The sequence below is a fragment of the Pinus tabuliformis genome, chromosome 3_2 (assembly GCF_031772625.1).
Source record: "Pinus tabuliformis cultivar Carrire ecotype Pingquan chromosome 3_2, CPIR1, whole genome shotgun sequence".
NCBI classification, from domain to species: Eukaryota; Viridiplantae; Streptophyta; class Pinopsida; order Pinales; family Pinaceae; genus Pinus; species Pinus tabuliformis.
In genome coordinates this window covers 217,346,422-217,364,868 of record NC_142302.1, presented here as the reverse complement: position 1 = coordinate 217,364,868, position 18,447 = coordinate 217,346,422, and the positions used below count along the sequence as shown (strand labels likewise).

General features: G+C 40.7%; 1 protein-coding gene across 1 annotated transcript in view; it reads right to left on the bottom strand.

The window, feature by feature from the left end:
• Positions 1-4,235: 4,235 nt before the first annotated feature.
• LOC149180510 (protein ESMERALDA 1-like) overlaps positions 4,236-18,447 on the bottom strand; it is a 328,252-nt gene continuing 314,040 nt past the window's right edge. The window contains exons 7-9 of the mRNA XM_089416147.1: positions 5,445-5,612; positions 5,124-5,314; positions 4,236-4,763 (exon numbers count right to left, since the gene is read on the bottom strand). Of these exons, the coding sequence (XP_089272273.1) occupies positions 4,601-4,763; positions 5,124-5,314; positions 5,445-5,612 (522 nt within the window). The 3' untranslated portion in view covers positions 4,236-4,600. The remainder of the gene's footprint in view (positions 4,764-5,123; positions 5,315-5,444; positions 5,613-18,447) is intronic.

Genomic DNA, 18,447 nt, shown 5'->3' with positions numbered 1-18,447 from the left:
CACCATAAGAGAGTACGTTGATCCCGCTGAATGCCAAACTCAAGAAATAATTGTCGCAGCCAAAAGACTTCCTGACTTACGAGAACTGTAGCTCTATACTAAGCTTATGTCGTAGATAATGCAATTGTTGACTGTTTCTTACAGGACCAAGCAATTAGAGCAGATCCAAGACAGAAAACAAATCCAGAGGTGGATTTCCGATCATCCACTGATCCAGCCCAGTCAGAATCAGTGAAACCTACAAGCTCAGGAGAACCAACAGTGTATTGAATGCTAAAATTAGAAGTTCCTTGAATATATATGAGAATATGCTTTGCAACTTTCCAGTGACTCTGATGAGGATCCTGAGCAAATCTAGATACCAACCCAACTACATAGGTAATGTCAAGTCGAGTGTGTGTCAAATAAAGTAGACTGCCAACAAGTTAGCGATATAATGTAGGATCCACCCTAGGAGTGGTGCAACTAGAAATAAGAATAACCCCTCACTGAAAAAAAGTAGGTGAAGGCTTACAATTAGCCATGCCAAAAAGCAGAGTAAATCAAGAGCATATTTTTGCAGGAAGATGGTGATTCCATGTGAAGATTGGTGAACTTGCAAGCCAAGAAAGTAGTGTAGAAGACCAAGATCTATCATAGCAAATTATCCCATCAATGCTTCCTTAACATTTTGAATCATAGATGAAGAACTTCCTATGAGGATCAAATCATCCACATACAAAACTAGAATCAATAAATCAGAGCCCTGTCTCTTAGTGTAGACTATTGGATCAAAGTGACAATGATTGAACCCTGAGGAAAGAAGAAAACTATCCATCTTCTCATACCAAGCTCTAGGAGCTTGTTTGAGACCATACAAAGATCGCCTAAGCTTGCAGACAAGTGAATGATCCTACACAAAACCAGGAGGTTGCTCCATATAAATTTCCTCATGTAGATCACCATGCAGAAAAACACTCTTAACATCCATTTGGTAAACTGACTAGGCTTGGGAGGTTGCAAGAGAAAGCACAAGACGAATAGAATCCATCTTGGCAACAGGAGCAAAAGTTTCAAAATAGTCAATTCCTTCAACCTGTGAAAATCCCTTAGCCACAAGACATGCCTTATGTTTGTCTACAGATCCATTTGCTACATATTTGGTTTTATAGACCCACTTGCAACAGACCAACTTATGTCCCTTTGGAAGAGGAACAAGATCCCAAGTATGATTCTTCATCAAAGAAGAATACTCTTTTGTCATGGCAACTTCCCACTCAAGTTTTCCAACAACATCAAAAAATTGTTGTGGATCCTCTGAAATGGCATGACTCAAAAGAGAGATTCCTTCAGACTGTGGTTGATTTGAGGCTAGATAAATAAAATAATCTTCATTATAGCCAAATCTATCAGGATTCTTTCTCTTAAGAAGACTCCTTAAGAATTATCCATAACAGGCTGCTCCTGTACGAGTTCTACTGGTACTAATGGAAGATTTTCTTCTGGCTGAGGAACTTCAGTAGAGCTTTCTTCTTCTGTCAAATCTATAAAAGCATCACAATGATTAGAACCATAATCAACAATTGGAGATGAGGTAGTGGGGGAAGAAGATGATCCTGCACTGATATTTTCATCAAATGAAATCTCTTCCAAACAAAACTTCCTTAGAGTTAGGATCAAAGAGACAATAAGCTTTCATGTCCTCATAGTAACCAACAAATATTGATTGTTAACTTTTTCATTTCCATGGATTTGCATTTTTTATCTGGAATTAATGCTTAAGCAGGACTACCAAATACCCTTAAAGAAGACACATCTCATGTGTCCATGCTTCCATTGGAGTCATATTTAGAAGTGCCTTATGAGGCATCCTGTTTTGAATGTAATTAGCACAATTAACTGCTTTAGCACAAAACGTAGGTGTCAGGTTCTTGGAATGAATCATGCAATTAGCCATCTCCTTAAGTGTTCTATTCTTTCGTTCAGCTACACCATTTCACTAAGGGGTGTAGGGAACATAATGTTGATGAAGAATGACATGCTCTTTGCAAAAAAAAATTGAAATGCCTTGCTGCATATTCCCCACATTATCTATGCGTAGCTTTTTAATGGAGCATGAAGAGTGTTTCTCAATAAGAGTTTTAAATGTCTTGAAGGTTGCAAAGACTTCACTTTTGTGCTTGAGAAAATAGACCCAAGAGTACTATGAAAAATCATCAATGAAAGTTAATGCATATTTGGCCCCTAAAAAAGGAGTTGAAAATGTCATTAGATCACTATGCACCAACTCAAGAGGTGCTTTTGACCTTGAGGCTTTCCCCTTAGGAAAGGGATCTTGGTGTTGTTTGCCAAGGGCACAACCCATACATACTTTGTCAATGCATGAAACCTTAGGAAAACCTGAAACCAAATTTTGAGTGTACATCTGCTGCAAACATCTATAATTGAGATGACCAAATCTTTCATGCCAAAGCTTACTCAATGAATCAGCATGAGCTATAACAGAAGAAGCAGAGGAAGGCTCGAAGCAGACAAACTTATAAAATCTAGAACCATGATCAACTTGCTCCGATACCATGAAAGAGTATTAAAATACCCTTTCTCCTTTTTTTAAAAATCACGGGCAAAATTAAAAATAAGCTAATTAATTATGGAAAAAATATGTCAAATATGAATGGAGCTTTGAGAACTTACTGCGAACAAAGCCTCCACAACTTCCACGCTCTTCTCCAGCAGCTTCAAGGACTGAATAGCAAACTTCAAATCCCAATAGATCTAGAACCAAAACTAGATCTTAAAAACTTTAAAATAGATCTCAAAAAAGATGAGAATGGATTTCGCAGTATTGCTCCAATACCATGAAAGAGTATTAAAATACCCAAGAATCAAACTACAAAGCTATATAATCATTCTACCAAGAGATCACAAGATGAAGAATGAAGAGAAACATACTTCATTGCTTGAGAAAATGAGTTATACAGTAGCCTAATTTATAGGAACAATAGAGGCTTCTAACAATAGCTGGAAGATAAGATTGATGACTCAATAGATAAGGATAACATTGACAACGCAACTGATAAGATTGCTATGTAAGCTTACAAGTTTCAATATTTATTGGAACTCTAACACTTACAAGTTACATTTTGGATTTGTCCTTTCAAATATTTATTGTAGAATGTGAATTTTAACTTATAATTCACTAATTCCTCTACATGTGAACAAACCTAGAGTTAACATGACATTATCGATTTAGCATAGTAAAATTACTTAGGAATAGATTAGGTGTTCATACACTCAAATCTACCCCTATCATCTCAATAGTAATTGGAGTACATAACAAAACAATAGGATGTGGGATTATGGCAATTCACATTTCTATGGAAATGATGAGCTTCCACTTGATACATTGCAAGACATGCTAGACAACACCAAGCTATGGTGTTGAACAAAATAGGGTCTCTATAGTGGCCCCAAGCTCAGTGACCACTCTACCAAATGAGCCTGGCAATAGAGATTTAAATTAGGTATATTTGTGTATTGCAATGTGATTTGTAACTTAAAGTGAAATAGGACATTTATTTGTGTGTTTTTTTCAAGGAAAACTTTGCAAGAAAATCCAAGTACGCACTAGCACATAACTAGTCAAATGTCTACTATTTGTGACAACCCATTAAACTAACCCCATGGAAATTTGAATAAGGTATGCACTAGCACATAACTAGTCAAATGTCTAATATTTGTGACAACCCATTAAACTAACCTTTTGTACTAATGAAGATAATTTTGTTATAATTCCAACAATTAGCTTATTTTCAATTTTAATTTTTTAAAAATAAATATGATTAAGTTTGAAAATAATAATGATTAAATTTTGTATATATTTCATATATGTGAAACCTTCACACTGAGTTTCTTCTATCATCCTGGTTCTTTTTGTTGCTAGTTTCCCATTTATGGTAAGTTTGCTCAAACTACTCACCAATACTTTAAAGTTGAAGCGTGGGTAAACGCATAAAATGGGAGAAGAAAGCCGAACTCAATACCAATCAAAAGTTAACATTGTTGATGATAGTGACGGCACACTACCAATCAAAAGTTAACATTGTTGGTGATAGTGACAGCACAATAGATAAATTTGTACGTCGTTTATGCTGAAAATCCCACCCAATGCATTTTCAACTTTCCCCCTCGAGATAGATAAAGGATACAATCTCAAAATCATATGGGGGCACCGATTATTCAACATTACAATGGACTAAACACTTCAGAATGTAATTGAGTCCTATTTCATTAAATCTGTACAATCAAATACAACAGCATTTCGTTCCATTATCCTTGATTAATGTTTTCAACAGTAGAACCAAACAACGATCTCATTTAATTATGTTGAACTTCTTCTGGCTAAGTAACAATAACCATAGAGCCAATGTGCCCTACAACTTCTTCCACTAAATGTGGAGGAATACACGATGGATATGGATTGAACACAATCCAATTGAACTAAAATTGTAGAAAATTCAAAAAATCATGCATGGTAGATTACAGGACGATGTCTCCCTAGGCACCGTTAGATGAAAATTCAGGAATGTGATAAGAAATTCCAGGCTTCTCAAACCTATATTCAATGCACAATGTTTGGACTTCTGAGTTTCCCCGAATTTTGACGGGACATACAATCTGGCATGGGGAATGTATATACTGAACCGTTGACCTTTCTGAATTCAATTCCTTTAACATCATTGTGGCGACGCATGGCTTGCATCTGTCGCTTGAAAGTCTCCCATCTGCAACAGGAGAGACCAAAGATGTAGTAATTAACTTGAGACATGCAGCAAATCAATACAAATCTACTTCATTGTACTTTTAGTTTCATAACAACTTCTCAACCAATTAGCTCATATCATGTTTGTGTTTAAGCAATGTGAGTTTTTCACTACACCCTCACCTTCACAAGGAAGAAACTTAACTTTCAAATTCTGAATCGGTCACTCGTGAGTATATAAATAACAGTTGTGCATTATTCTCTAAACATGGATTTTAAACATCGCAAGCCTCTTTAGGAAAATAATATAAGGGCTGGAAAAACAGAAAAGGCAAGATGCATTTACATGCTTAGCATTAAATAATTGTCCAGCCAGATTTACCTTATCTTTGGATGATCAAAAAGCAATGCTAACTTGCGTTTGTTTGGCTTGATTGTTTTGGCATGTCCTTTATAAAGGTATCTCCTGTGGCCCATCAAAAAATGAGGAAAATTTCCTCCTTGTGTTGTAACAAACACTTCACTATGCAGGCAAACAGTATAGTCTAATGCAGCCATCCTTGATGAGTAACCCTGCAATCATGAATTTTATTGTTTCACAACTTGTACCAATACACAAAATATCCCTCATATATTTCATGAACAACAACAATATACAGATTTGGTAGTTTGAGTATCCTTGGCCCAAGGAAAACTTACGTACCTCAAAAGGAGCAAGTTCCTCTGGAGATGCAAGTGTTTCTTTTGTTTGTAAGAGAGGAAACATTTGTTGCAGTGGTGCCATGTTTTTCTCCGCCTTGTATATTTTTCCAGATGCTAAAAATATTGAGGTATTATTATTAAAGCCCATACCCCTAAGCATCATGCCAACCTGCACCATTAAGCAAGTTAGATTTCAACTTTACATTCAGATCCTCGACATCTAAACGATGGGTCCATCTTTCTAAATGTGTTATTATAGTTATGCAAGTTTGTGATTCGATCTAGAAATCTACTACCGAAGTATCATAGATAGATTAACACAATGTCGGATGCTAACTACTTGAAACAATGCTACTATAAAATTATTATCAATGCTACTATAAAATTATTATCTTGGCGTAATCCAAATACACATCATTCTTCCACCAAAAAAAAAACTGAATATGAATATGTTTGTAATGCTCCGTATTAATAAATCAATATAATTATAATAATAATAATAAAAAGTGAGAAGATAATAATATATATAAATAATATAATGAATAATAAAAAAAAGTTTTGAATAAATAAATAAAACTAAACTATAAAAATAAAAAGATAGAAGTTCGCATGATGATGACACATGGATTGTGTGCATGAAAATTATCTCTTCATTTTTGTAACAAATTGTTCTATTTAATGGATGGAAAGGAGGATGTGAGGCATCACTGTTTCTAAAGTAGAATTATAGGATAAAAGAATTCACTAGATAAGGTAGTTGATTGAAGGCCTAAAGTAGAATTACAAGAGAGAAGGATTCATTGGCTAAGGTAGTTGATTGGAGGCTCATGGGTGGTCAGCTGTAGAAAGACTTAATACAGTTGAACCCACAATGGGGGGGGAAGTCCCCAAAATGTAAAAAGACTTTATACAATTGAACTCACAGTTGAGGGAGTCCCCAAAACGTTGGTTGCAGTCAGTGGGATCTGAATAGCCCAACTATTATGAAATTTCCAATAAGCTAAATCTTTGTTTTACAAGTCCTCATCTTTTGTGGTTGGGTAAATTATATAACAACCACTGAAATATTTTTTTGCTGATTATGATGACTTCAATTGTCGTAAATAAAATTTAAATTGTGTGTTTTAATTCCAGGCCATTACATATGACATACTTGAAGCCTTTAAGCCCTTTCATAATTGCATGCATTGGATATTATACATTTTGCATGAAAATATATTATTTATTTATTTTCATGAATAACAAAATAAATTTATATTGTATGTTTTAATTCTACGCCATTACATATGGCGTCGGTTACAATACTTGGAGCCTATAAGCCCTTTCATAATTTCATGCATCGGATATCATACATCTATGAATGAAAATATATTATTTATTTATTTTCATGAATAACAAAATTTCTATTTATAAAGATGAAAGGTAAAGTTCAAAAGAAATCCTGAACAATAATTAATTAACCTCAGTGTTGTTGATAATTATTGCATCCCTATTACCATTAGCCTCCCAACATTTTGAAATAGCTTGCTACAAGTTTAAAGTGCTGTCATGGCTGTCACGAGTGTAAGTTTCTCTCCTATAATACAATACAATATCTAGCTTTTTCGTTCTGAAAAAAAAAGTTTCAAAAGCCCCTGTAATCCTTATTTTCCGTCTTCAATAATTCTTCATATTTTTTTTAACGATTCCGATGTTATCGTCTCGCAGGAGTTCACCGAGTCGTTGAAAGAAAAAATTCTGCCGCAAATCGCCCTAATTTTGTATTAATATATCCTCAATTGCGATACGGTCTGCTACTTCCATATTTTGCGAGACATACATATACCCAAGACAATTTTCACTCCACGTAACATCATCTGACCTAATGCTTCAGTTGGAATTCGAAGAACCTCCAATGAATTTGCATTTTGAATTTTCCGGACGATGAAAATTTTGGACTCGCTATTATGAAATTTACCCCTCATCTGCTGTTGTAAGTGAAATGATATCAGGTCATCAGCTGTAAAAAAACAGAGCAATCAGAAGGCAGGGTGGCATTCATGGTGGCCTTCTCAAGGATTTTCTCTTTCTTCTTTTGCATTTTTATCATTCTCAGGGTCTATTTGCATGATATAAGCTCAATACATGACATGGCTCCATAATATTAGCTTGACCCAATAGAGTATATTTTTAAATGTAACTATTCCCCAACTGCCTCATCCATATGCCGTACTGTTACCGGCACATTTTTAGATGCTAACCCTTCCATTTTCCTGCTTGGGTTGAGACCGTTGAAGGAATCTAGGAATCTCTATATCGAGGGTTCTAGCTCTGAATATTTTGACCAATTTCAGGGTTATTTTAGGAAGTAACATTCTGATTTCAATATACCGGTTTTTTCAACCTACCTCTGCGAAATAGAATCAAAATCAAATTCAGTCTTTTTCAAATATGTGATTAAATCTAAGTAATGCTTCAACTTCAACAAGGACAAAAGAAAAAAATATTATTAAATCGTTTCTCATATCCCCATTCGCACTGTAGAAAAATCATAACTTTGGGGGACTTTGAATGTTCAAACCCTGAGCAAGATTGCTCATAAATTGTGGACGGCGGCAGATCTTTGGAAATCTTTCTGATTTTCTGTGAATTGTTCAGCGAATGAGCTTTTATCGGTGCTTATCTCGGCAAGAAACGACGATTCGGCAGGTGGAAACTAGAACTTGATCTGCTTAGGGTTCGATTCCAGGTGCGTCGATTTATTGCAAGATCGACTTTGGTTTCGAGGGGGGAAACTAAGAATTAAAACAAAAGAAAATAGATTTTGGCGGGGGCAAAGAAAATATGAGTGTAATTGTGGCAGGAGGAATGGTTGGTGGAGCCTGTTGAACAGAAGAGGAGTGCATGGATGAAGGATTCCTGTTATACGCGGCTGAGTGCCCAAGAGCTGTGCTCAGCCCCAGATTGCATCACCTGAAATTATTGCCGTAGGAGATTTGATAAAAAAAAACCGACAGAATTCGGTTAATTGATTAATTTATTATCCCTAGCCCTATTATTGATAAAGACAATGGAGCTCTGTTTGGTTCTTTCCGTTGTCAGTTCAAATTCTGTTGCAATTCCTTAGTATCTGGCAGAAAACTCCGATTTACAGATTGAGTAAACATAAAATATGTTTGAAGAGGCCATGATTGCTTTTCCGTGACATAACACCTGTTCAAAAATATTCTATTTTGACACTTGAAACTCATTTTATAGAGAAACAAGAACATGAAGTTCAAATTAGATAGCAGAACGATTTACATTTCGATCAAAGGCCCCGCTCAGTTCATGCTTATGATTAATGTCATGTAAATGTTATTATATTACCAGTTTATTTTAATAGGATTTATGAATTTATTTATTTTCAAGTAAGAGTGGATTTATGGATTTATTTAAAGAGAGTAAAATACAGAGTAGGCGGAGGAATTGCCCGGACTGAAGTGGCCCGAATTTAGGCAAAAAATTTTCAAAAAATCTTGTAGAGGCAGTGTTTGAATCATATTTTGGATGGTAGAAATGGAGTCAGCACCATCAAAAACTTCTAAGACATCTAAAATTATGAATTTTGACAGCGTTTACTTAGATTTAGAAAAGTCCCTACAATATGGCTGGAATATGGCCGGAATTTCCATAACTTTAAGGGCAAAAAAGCATAATTGTTAAACTATGGCAAATATAGATTTGTGAGATTTGGGCAACAATGGGAGTTGAGTATTACCTCCTCATGGAGTGTCATGAATAGCATATTAGCTACTGGTTTATGAAGTAATTACATGAAATTCATAGTTCGTTCCACTAGGAAGGATTGGTAAATTTGTCTAGGAATTGTCTTTAGTGCGACTTCTTGGAAGTTTTTTCGGTCTAATTTGTTTAAAATCCAGCCCAAATTCATTGAAATCACAAGCCTGATGGGTAAACCCTTCTATAGAAATGCCCTAGGGGTTTTTCATGGTGTTAAATCTATACATAGAGTGAAAAAACTAGTTTAAATAACACAAATCAAGATTTCACCTCAAATTTTTCCACCGGATTCTGGCACGAGAAACTCCAAAAAGTCGCACTATAGACAACTCCATTTGTATAGTCATTTGCGTTATGGATGCTGAAAAGTTGATGAATGGTTAATGCAACTAATGAAAATGTTGACATTGTTCCTAAGGATAAGCTTCGGAGAAGAATGGAAGAGCTTGGAATTCCAAATGATAATAGAGTTGTTGTCCATAAACTTTATGAGTCAGAACTAAGAGGGTTTTTCTAAATGCTTTGGTAGTGACATTGGTGTCAAGCAAGGGTGCCCCTTTTCCCACTCAATTTGGTTTATATATTGATAAGCTAGAAGAATGGTTAAACACCAATGGAGAGGGTATTCAACTAGTTCATGGTTTGAGAGAGCATTTGAACGCTTTAGAGATTTTTTATCAAGAGGTTGGGATGCAAGTAAACACTAGCAAAACCAAACTCATGATCTTCTCTTTGAAGTGGAAAAAACCGCTAGTTAGCTTTATATTTGAGGGCAAGTCCTTGGAGATAGTGGAAGAGTACAAGTACCTAGAAATTGTTTTTCACAAGCTCAATTGGGAGGTGCGTAGAACTAAAAAGATTCAAGGGGGATGGAGAGCTTCTTTTCCTTCTTCAGAACCAAATGCAGGAAAGTAGAGTTATGGGACTAGAAAACCAAGAAAACTCTTTTTTGGAGTGTTGGTTACCCTAGTTGTCCTCTATGGATGTGAAGTTTGGGGGAGCAACATGTCAAATCACAAGCGAAGACAACTAGAAAGAGTTCAAAATCACTTAATTATTAGTAACCTCAAAGTCAAGTCAATGGTCCCATATGAGATCCTGTTAGCTGAAGCTGGCATGTTCCCAATGGAGGCGTCAACAACCATTCATTTCTTAAGTTATTTAAAAAATGTGGAAAGCATAGATGAGCTTCGTTGGTCCAAGATGATCGTTGCAGAGGAACTAAAGCATAGGAAGAAAACTCGGAGGAAGCAAAAAGACAAGTGGATGAACAAATGGGGAATTAATTGCAAGATTGTCCTAATTCTAAAGAGGAGATAAAAAATTAGGTGCTTGAAAAATTCAGGATTGCCTTTTGGGAAAACAGGTTGGTCGAAAAAAAACATTGTGTAAAAAATTTCAACCCAACACAGTCGCATGATGAAAAAACTTGAGTGCTGCAATCAAGGGAAAGACTAAAATTTTAATAGCGCAGTTAAGCACTAGATCTCACCATCTTAGGTGTGAAAGAGGTATGTAATATTCCTAATTAGCCCTAGCTAATTGGAATATTCGATTTTGCCAAATTTTGCCTTCTATAGTTATTTTGTAAATAAAAAAGTGAGAAAGGGGCACATAACTCACTTTTAGAATAAAAGTCACTTCCTAGTAGCACAACATTGTGACCTAAAGGGAAAGCCAAGGGGGTCAAAAGGGGGACACAGAAATGTAGCCCACACAGACACATGGAGGGACTACGCAGAAGGGGAGGAACACGTGGAAAAAGAAGAATCACGCAGGAGAAGGTGAGCATTGGGATTGAGAGAGGCAGAAGCTATAAAAGAGAGAGGAGCCCCCTCATTTTGATCATTCGGTTATGTGCATTTTTTATAGTCGTTTTGGCTTGGAGCACGCTGGCTGTTTAGCTAGTCTGCAACACTGTTTAGTGCATTGAGTGTCTCCGTTTGGAGATCTCACCCTTAGCCCTAGGGGACTTCGAGTGCTTGCTCGGGCAAAGTATTTTTGTTGGTATCTCGGCAGTAGTATCTTCAGCATTTCAGCAATGGTTTTATCAGTGCTCTGGAGGACTGCGCAGCACTGGGAGAGGGATGCAGTGCTTTTTGGGAGCAATCTGGATTGAGGGTTTGTGGAGGATTTGAGCCAAGGGATTGAGCAAGAGATCAGCTCTTGCATATTGGAGGAATTTGGTAGAGTTCTAGGCTGAGTTTTGGAGGGTTCTATTCAGTGGCAGCGCAGAGCAGTGAGGAACTGCGCAGAACCCCAAGGGGGTGATTTTCAGGGGTCGGCCATTCCAGGAAAGCTCCCAGGGTTTTTCTGGGTTTCTTGAGTAGAGTCTGATTCTAGAGTTTCAACTTTTTTTGAGGAGGGGAGCAATCCCAAATCCTCGTTTGATTTCTAGCAGCAGCAGCAGTGTAGCAGCTTGGACGCAGATCAAAGAGGGGCCATTCCTTTGCTATTCTGAGTTTATTTCTTCACTTGCCTTGTGCAAGTAGAGGTGCCATCTTCCTGATCACCTCCTGTACTCATTTTATTACTTAGTATAATAAAATGGCTTAGCATTCTCTCTGCATTTCTTGTGTATCTGTTTATGGTTTATTTGATATATATAGTATCATTGTTACTTGTATCTCTGTGAGCATTCTCGGCTATTATACCACTTGTGTGTTTCTATTATACTCTTAGACAGAGTCTGGAAAGGGCCAGGTAGCCTCTCGATCTCGTCCTCTTTTTAGAGGCAACATCTCTAGTAAATGCCCTCCCAGTCCATCTCTGGTTGGAGTTTGCTTGTGTTTGGGGTATATTCCTGATATGGGATATTACAGTGGTATTAAAGCATAGATCTGGCTCAGCCTGTGGAGCTAGCAATCTATGACATCGAGGGAGAAACCCTATATCTATTACAGAGGTCAGAGATACAGAGACGCTGGGCGTAGGTTGGAGAATACCTACGGAGAGGGAGACAGTGTTCCCGTGGTGGACGCAGAATAGGAGGGGCCTGTGGTGGACGGAGAACATAGGGAGCCGGTGGTGGACGTAGAGCAGGAGGCTCCAATGGCAGATGATGACGGGAAGAGATTTGTGGATATGCTCCTCAAATCAGTGCAGGATCTATCGAGGCCGATTGAGGTGATGGGGTAGAGATTCACGGCAGTAGAGGCCAGACAGCGTGAGAGCCCACGAGTTTTCCAGGTTGGTGAGGGATCAGGTGCATCCCACCATTTGCCAGAGCAGTGTGATACTGCGCAGTAGGTGGCCTCACATGCCCCTACACGCTCTACCATGCCCACTTTGTTAGGAGCAGACACGGGGGGTCGTAGCCCAGCAGGAGGCAGAGCCTGGACACATGGGTGATTATTTTGCAGAGTACCAGGTCTATGGGCAGGAGTTCAGGGAAGCCCTCTCATGCCGTGATTTTGTTCAACTCTAGCGGGATAGTAGACCCCGCGACCATCACGGAAGGTACCGACATTATCATGATGGTGACACCCACCGTGCAGCGAGTAGATTCCACTTGCCTATGTTTGATGGCTCATCAAACAATTCAGCAAGGTCTTGGGTGGAGAAGCTAGACATTTATTTCCAGCTTAACCAGATGTTGGAGACAGAGGCCATCAAGGTGGCGACATTGCATTTGGATGGTGAGGCCCAGGATTGGTGGTTTCATGGGATGGTTACACTAGGACACTCCATGGTGACGAATATGCCAAGTTCACCAAGAGATTGAAGGAGCGATTTGATCGGAGGGATCCAGAGCAACATTTTGTTGAGCTAACAAGGCTCAAACAGACAGGGAGCTCAGAGACCTACATTGCAGATTTCTTGAGGGTCTCAGTGATGGTGCCAGATCTATCCACGGCACGGAGGATCTATATGTATGTTGAGGGATTAGCAGAGCCACTTCGGGGTCTAGTCAGATCCGCTAGAACGACCACCCTTCAGGATGCTATCAGCAGGACCCGGGACCTACAGGATGTCTTCCCCAGGACCTGAACACCTTACCCCCAAAGACAGACTTTCCAGTCTAAGGGAAAGGATGTGAGGATTCCACCTCCAAAGGGGAATCCAGGACGAGTGCAGATTGACGATGATGTCAAGTGGGAGTTGAAGAAGAAGCGGTTGTGCTTCACATGTCAGGAGCCATGGGCACTAGGACATAGATGTGTTGTTGGCAACGCACATTTCATTGAGGTTTTCTCCGAGAGTAGTGGAGAAGAGGATGACGAGGATGGTGTGGAGGCAGGAGATAGCCATGATGGACAGGGACCTTTGCCACCTCCACCGCCAGCAGCAGGTGGTGCATATTTTGCACCCATCGGAGGGGCCCTTGCAACATTGCGAGGAGTTCCCAAGCATCTGACGCTACACATACAAGGGATGGTACGTGGCCAACGAGTGTTAGTTTTGGTTGACAGTCGGGCGACCCACAACTTCATCAATGCACAGATGGTTGAGCGAAGAGGCATGCAGACAGAGAGCTTCAATGGGTTTTCAGTCTTGGTCCCAAGAGATCAAACCATGACGTGTGCTCGATATGTTCCAAAGCTTTCAGTGACGATGGGCACCTACACATTGGCTGACCACTTTTTCGTGGTCGATATTCCGAACACCAACATGATACTGGGTGTTCAATGGTTCATCACTCTAGGGAAGGTCACGACGGATTGGAAGACCCTAGAGATGGAGTGCGATGATGAGAAGACAGGGAGGCATGAGAAGATACGGGGACAACATACATATCCGCCTCAGATTGTTTCGGCTCATCGGATGGAGGCAGTGTTCCAGAAGGGAGACATAGAGTGGGCAATAGAGTTGCGTGCATTGGAGGCGGGGACTACAAGGCAGACATTGCACCCAGAGATACAATCCATCCTTGACCGGTATGCCATAGTATTTGGGGAGATTTCGCCAGGTCAACCACCGGACCGGGGGTTTAAGCACACTATTGAGCTTGAGCAGGGCATAAAGGCAGTGATTACTACCCCCTATAAGCATCCCAAGGCCTATCGGGACGAGATAGAGCAGGCCATTCAGGGGTCGCTGGCTCTTGGGCACATCCGACCGAGCACGAGTCCTTTTGCTTCTTTTGTGGTGTTGGTGAAGAAGAAGGACGGTACACGGAGGATGTGCATTGACTACAGGGCCCTGAACAAGAGGACACTGAAGAACAGATACCCCATACCCAGGATCGATGAGTTGATGGATGAGTTGAGAGGAGCACGGTTCTTCTCAAAGATTGATTTGAGATCAGGGTACCATCAAATTCGCGTGAGGGAGCAGGACATTCTCAAGACCGCCTTTAGATGTCACTATGGGCACTTTGAGTTTCTGGTGATGCCCTTCGGGCTAACCAATGCCCTAGCTACATTCCAGTCTTGCATGAATCACATCTTCCGTAGTCACTTGAGAAAGTTTGTGTTGGTGTTCTTTGATGATATACTCATTTACAGCAGGACGTGGGAGGAGCATCTCCAGCATATTGAGACAGTATTACGCATCTTGGAGGAGCAGCATTTCTATGCCAAACTCTCCAAATGTGAGTTCGGGTTGACAGAGATGTTATACTTGAGACACATCATTGGAGTGGACGGAGTGAGGGTCCATGAGGAGAAGCTTAGGCCCATCAGAGATTGGCTGGAGCCGAAAAACGTGACGGAACTTCGAAGATTCATTGGCACTTGTACTTACTACCGGAAGTTCGTCAAAGGTTTCTCACAGCTTGCTGCACCCTTGACAGATTTGACGAGGAAGGGGGCATTCAGTTGGTCGGATACAACGCAGCGAGCCTTTGACAGGCTCAAAGAGGTTATGAGTAGCTGCCTAGTGGCTTGCATTGCCAGATTTTATGCAGCCATTTGTTTTGGAGTGTGATGCGTCGGGAGAGGGGATCGGCGCAGTATTGATGCAGGGAGGTCACCCTATAGCCTTTTAGAGCCGGAAGCTCCTTCCGCACGGGACGTTGTATTCTATATACGACAAGGAGATGCTGGCCATCATGCATGCATTGGCTAAGTATCGGCAGTGTTTGGTGGGGAACAGGTTTAGGGTGAGGACTGATCACAACAGCCTCAAGTTCTTTTTGGAGCAGAAATAGTTGCAGGAGAGGTAGCAAAAGTGGATCAGTAAGATCCAAGCATATGACTTTGACATTGAGTATGTCAAGGGTAAGAACAACGCGTTAGGAAATGCCCTTTCACGTAGACCAGCCACGTTGTCTCTTATGAGCTTGGATACAGAGACTGGAGGGCTCGACTCTTAGTAGAGTACTCCAAGGACAGGTTTGCATGTGAGATTCTGGATGAGAAGGTGGCAGATGACAAGTTCAGGGTGATCAATGAGATCATCTATTACAGGTATCGGATCTTCTTGACTGAGGGGTATCAACTCAAGAAGAAGATACTTTAGGCATCACATGATTCACCATTGGCAGGCCATCAAGGGTTTACCAAAACCTATAGGGCCATTAGAGAGAGGTTCTCCTGGAAGGACCTCAAGGAGGACGTACTCCGACATATCAGGGAGTGCGATGTTTGACAACAAAACAAGGGAGAGATGAGCCATCCCGCGGGTTTATTGCAGCCGCTACCCATTCCGGAGGGGAAATGGGAGAGAATTTCGATGGACTTCGTCACAGGATTGCCCACGGTACAGGGCAAGGATTGTATCTTTGTCGTCGTTGACTGACTGACAAAGTACGCGCATTTCTTTGCCATATCCGCACACTACACAGCAGCACAGGTGGCTGAGCTATTCTTTAGGGAGATCTTCAGGGTACATGGTCTTCCTAAGACCAGGACAGTCGTTTCATGGGCGGGTTTTGGCAGGAGCTTTTTTGGTTGGTGGGGACGGAGTTGACTCCGAGTACCAGTTATCACTCACAGACGGATGGGCAAACAGAGATAGTTAACAAGTGGCTGGAGGGCTACTTGCGTAACTATGTTAGTGGGCAACAGCGAGCATAGCTGAAGTGGTTGCATCTGGGGGAGTATTGCTACAATACTTCACGTCACATATCCATTGGTATGTCACCATTCTATGCCTTATATGGGTATCATCCTTTATCTTTTGTTGACGTGATGTTTGGTGACAACAGGGCTCCTAGAGCCAAGATTTGGATCCAAAAGAGTCAGGATATCCTCCGAGCTCTCAAGGATAACATCGCTACAGCGCAGAGCTAGCAGAAGCTGTATGACAACAAGGGTCGGGTAGAGAGGCAGTTCGAGGTGGGGGACCTGGTCTACCTACGATTACAGCCATACCAACAGTCGTCACTGAAGCAGAAGGGGGTTGAAAAGCTCAAGCCCCGCTTTTATGGGCCATACAGGGTGATATGCAGGATTGGACAGGTTGCATATGAGTTGGAGCTGCCCCAAGGCAGCAAGATTCATAACATTTTTCATGTATCATGCCTGAAAAAGGCATTGGGGTAGCAGGTAACAGTGACAGATGAGCTACCACCTATGGATGATGAGGGGCATTTGGTATTGCAGTTGGAAGCTATCATTGATACCAGGGAGAGGCAGTTGCGGAGCAAGACGGTCTGGGAATTCTTGGTGAGGTGGAAGAATTTGTCGGATGAGGATGCCACTTGGGAGAATGAGAAGATCTTACAGCGTCCATCACTTCAGTTGCTTGAGGACAAGCAACATTTTGCCGGGGGAGACCGTAATATTCCTAATTAGCCCCAGCTAATTGGAATATTCGATTTTGCCAAATTTTGCCTTCTATAGTTATTTTGTAAATAAAAAAGTGAGAAAGGGGGACATAACTCACTTTTAGAATAAAAGTCAATTCTTAGTAGCACAACGTTGTGACTTAAAGGGAGAGCCAAGGGGGGCAAAAGGGGGACGCAGAAATGAAGCCCCGCAGACACATGGAGGGACTGCGCAGGAGGGGAGGAACACGTGGCAAAAGGGGAATCACGCAGGAGAAGGTGAGCATTGGGATTGAGAGAGGCAGAAGCTATAAAAGAGAGAGGATCCCCCTCATTTTGATCATTCAGCTATGTGCATTTGTGATAGTCGTTTTGGCTTAAAGCACGCTGGCTGTTTAGCTAGTCTGCAACACTATTTAGTGCATTGAGTGTCCCCGTTCGGAGATCTCACCCTTAGCCCCGGGGGACTTCGAGTGCCTTCTCGGGCAAGGCATTTTTGTTGGTATCTCGGCAGCAGTATCTTCAGCATTTCAGCAGTGGTTTTATCAGTGTTCTGGAGGACTGCGCAGCACTAGGAGAGGGACGCAGTTCTTTTTGGGAGCAGTCTGGATTGAGGGTTTGTGGAGGATTTGAGCCGAGGGATTGAGCAAGAGATCAACTCTTGCATATTGGAGGAGTTTGGCAGAGTTCTAAGCTGATTTTCGGAGGGTTCTATTCAGTGGCAGCACAGAGCAGTGAGGAACTGCGCAGAACCCCAAGGGGGTGATTTTCGGGGGTCAGCCATTCCAGGAAAGCTTTCTGGGTTTTCCTGGGTTTCTTGAGAAGAGTCTGATTCCATAGTTTCAGCTTTTTCTGAGGGGAGCAGTCCCAAATCCTCGTTTGATTTCTAGCAGCAGTAGCAGCGCAACACTTTTCCCAGCAGCTTGGACACAGATCAGAGAGGGGCCATTCCTTTGCTATTCTAAGTGTATTTCTTCACTTGCCTTGTGCAAGTAGAGGTGCCATCTTCCTGATCACCTCCTGTACTCATTTTATTACTCAGTATAATAAAATGGCTTAGCATTCTCTCTGCATTTCGTGTGTATCTGTTTATGGTTTTTTTGATATATATAGTATCATTGTTACTTGTATCTCTGTGAGCATTCTCGGCTATTATACCACTTGTGTGTTTCTATTATACTCTTAGATAGAGTCTGGAAAGGACCAGGTAGCCTCCGGATCTCATCCTCTTTTTAGAGATGACATATTTGGTAAATGCCCTTCCAGTCCATCTCTGGTTGGTGTTTACTTGTGTTTGGGGTATATTCCTGATATGGGATATTACAAGGTAGATGGATAACACCCAAGGAAGAGTGGAAAGAAAGAACTTGTATATTTTGTAGGAAAGGAGTTGAAACTTAATGGCACTTCAGCATGGAATGTCCGGCTGATGAGGACATTCGTAGTCAGTTTGAAAGTAATCTGAAGGTGGACAGTTTGAGTGAGTTGTTTGAGGAAAAACAAGGCTTCACAAAACTACAAATTTCTTGATCAAGATTCATGGCAAAAGGGATGCTTTAGAAGGAAACCTAAGAATGTGATGTTTTGTTTG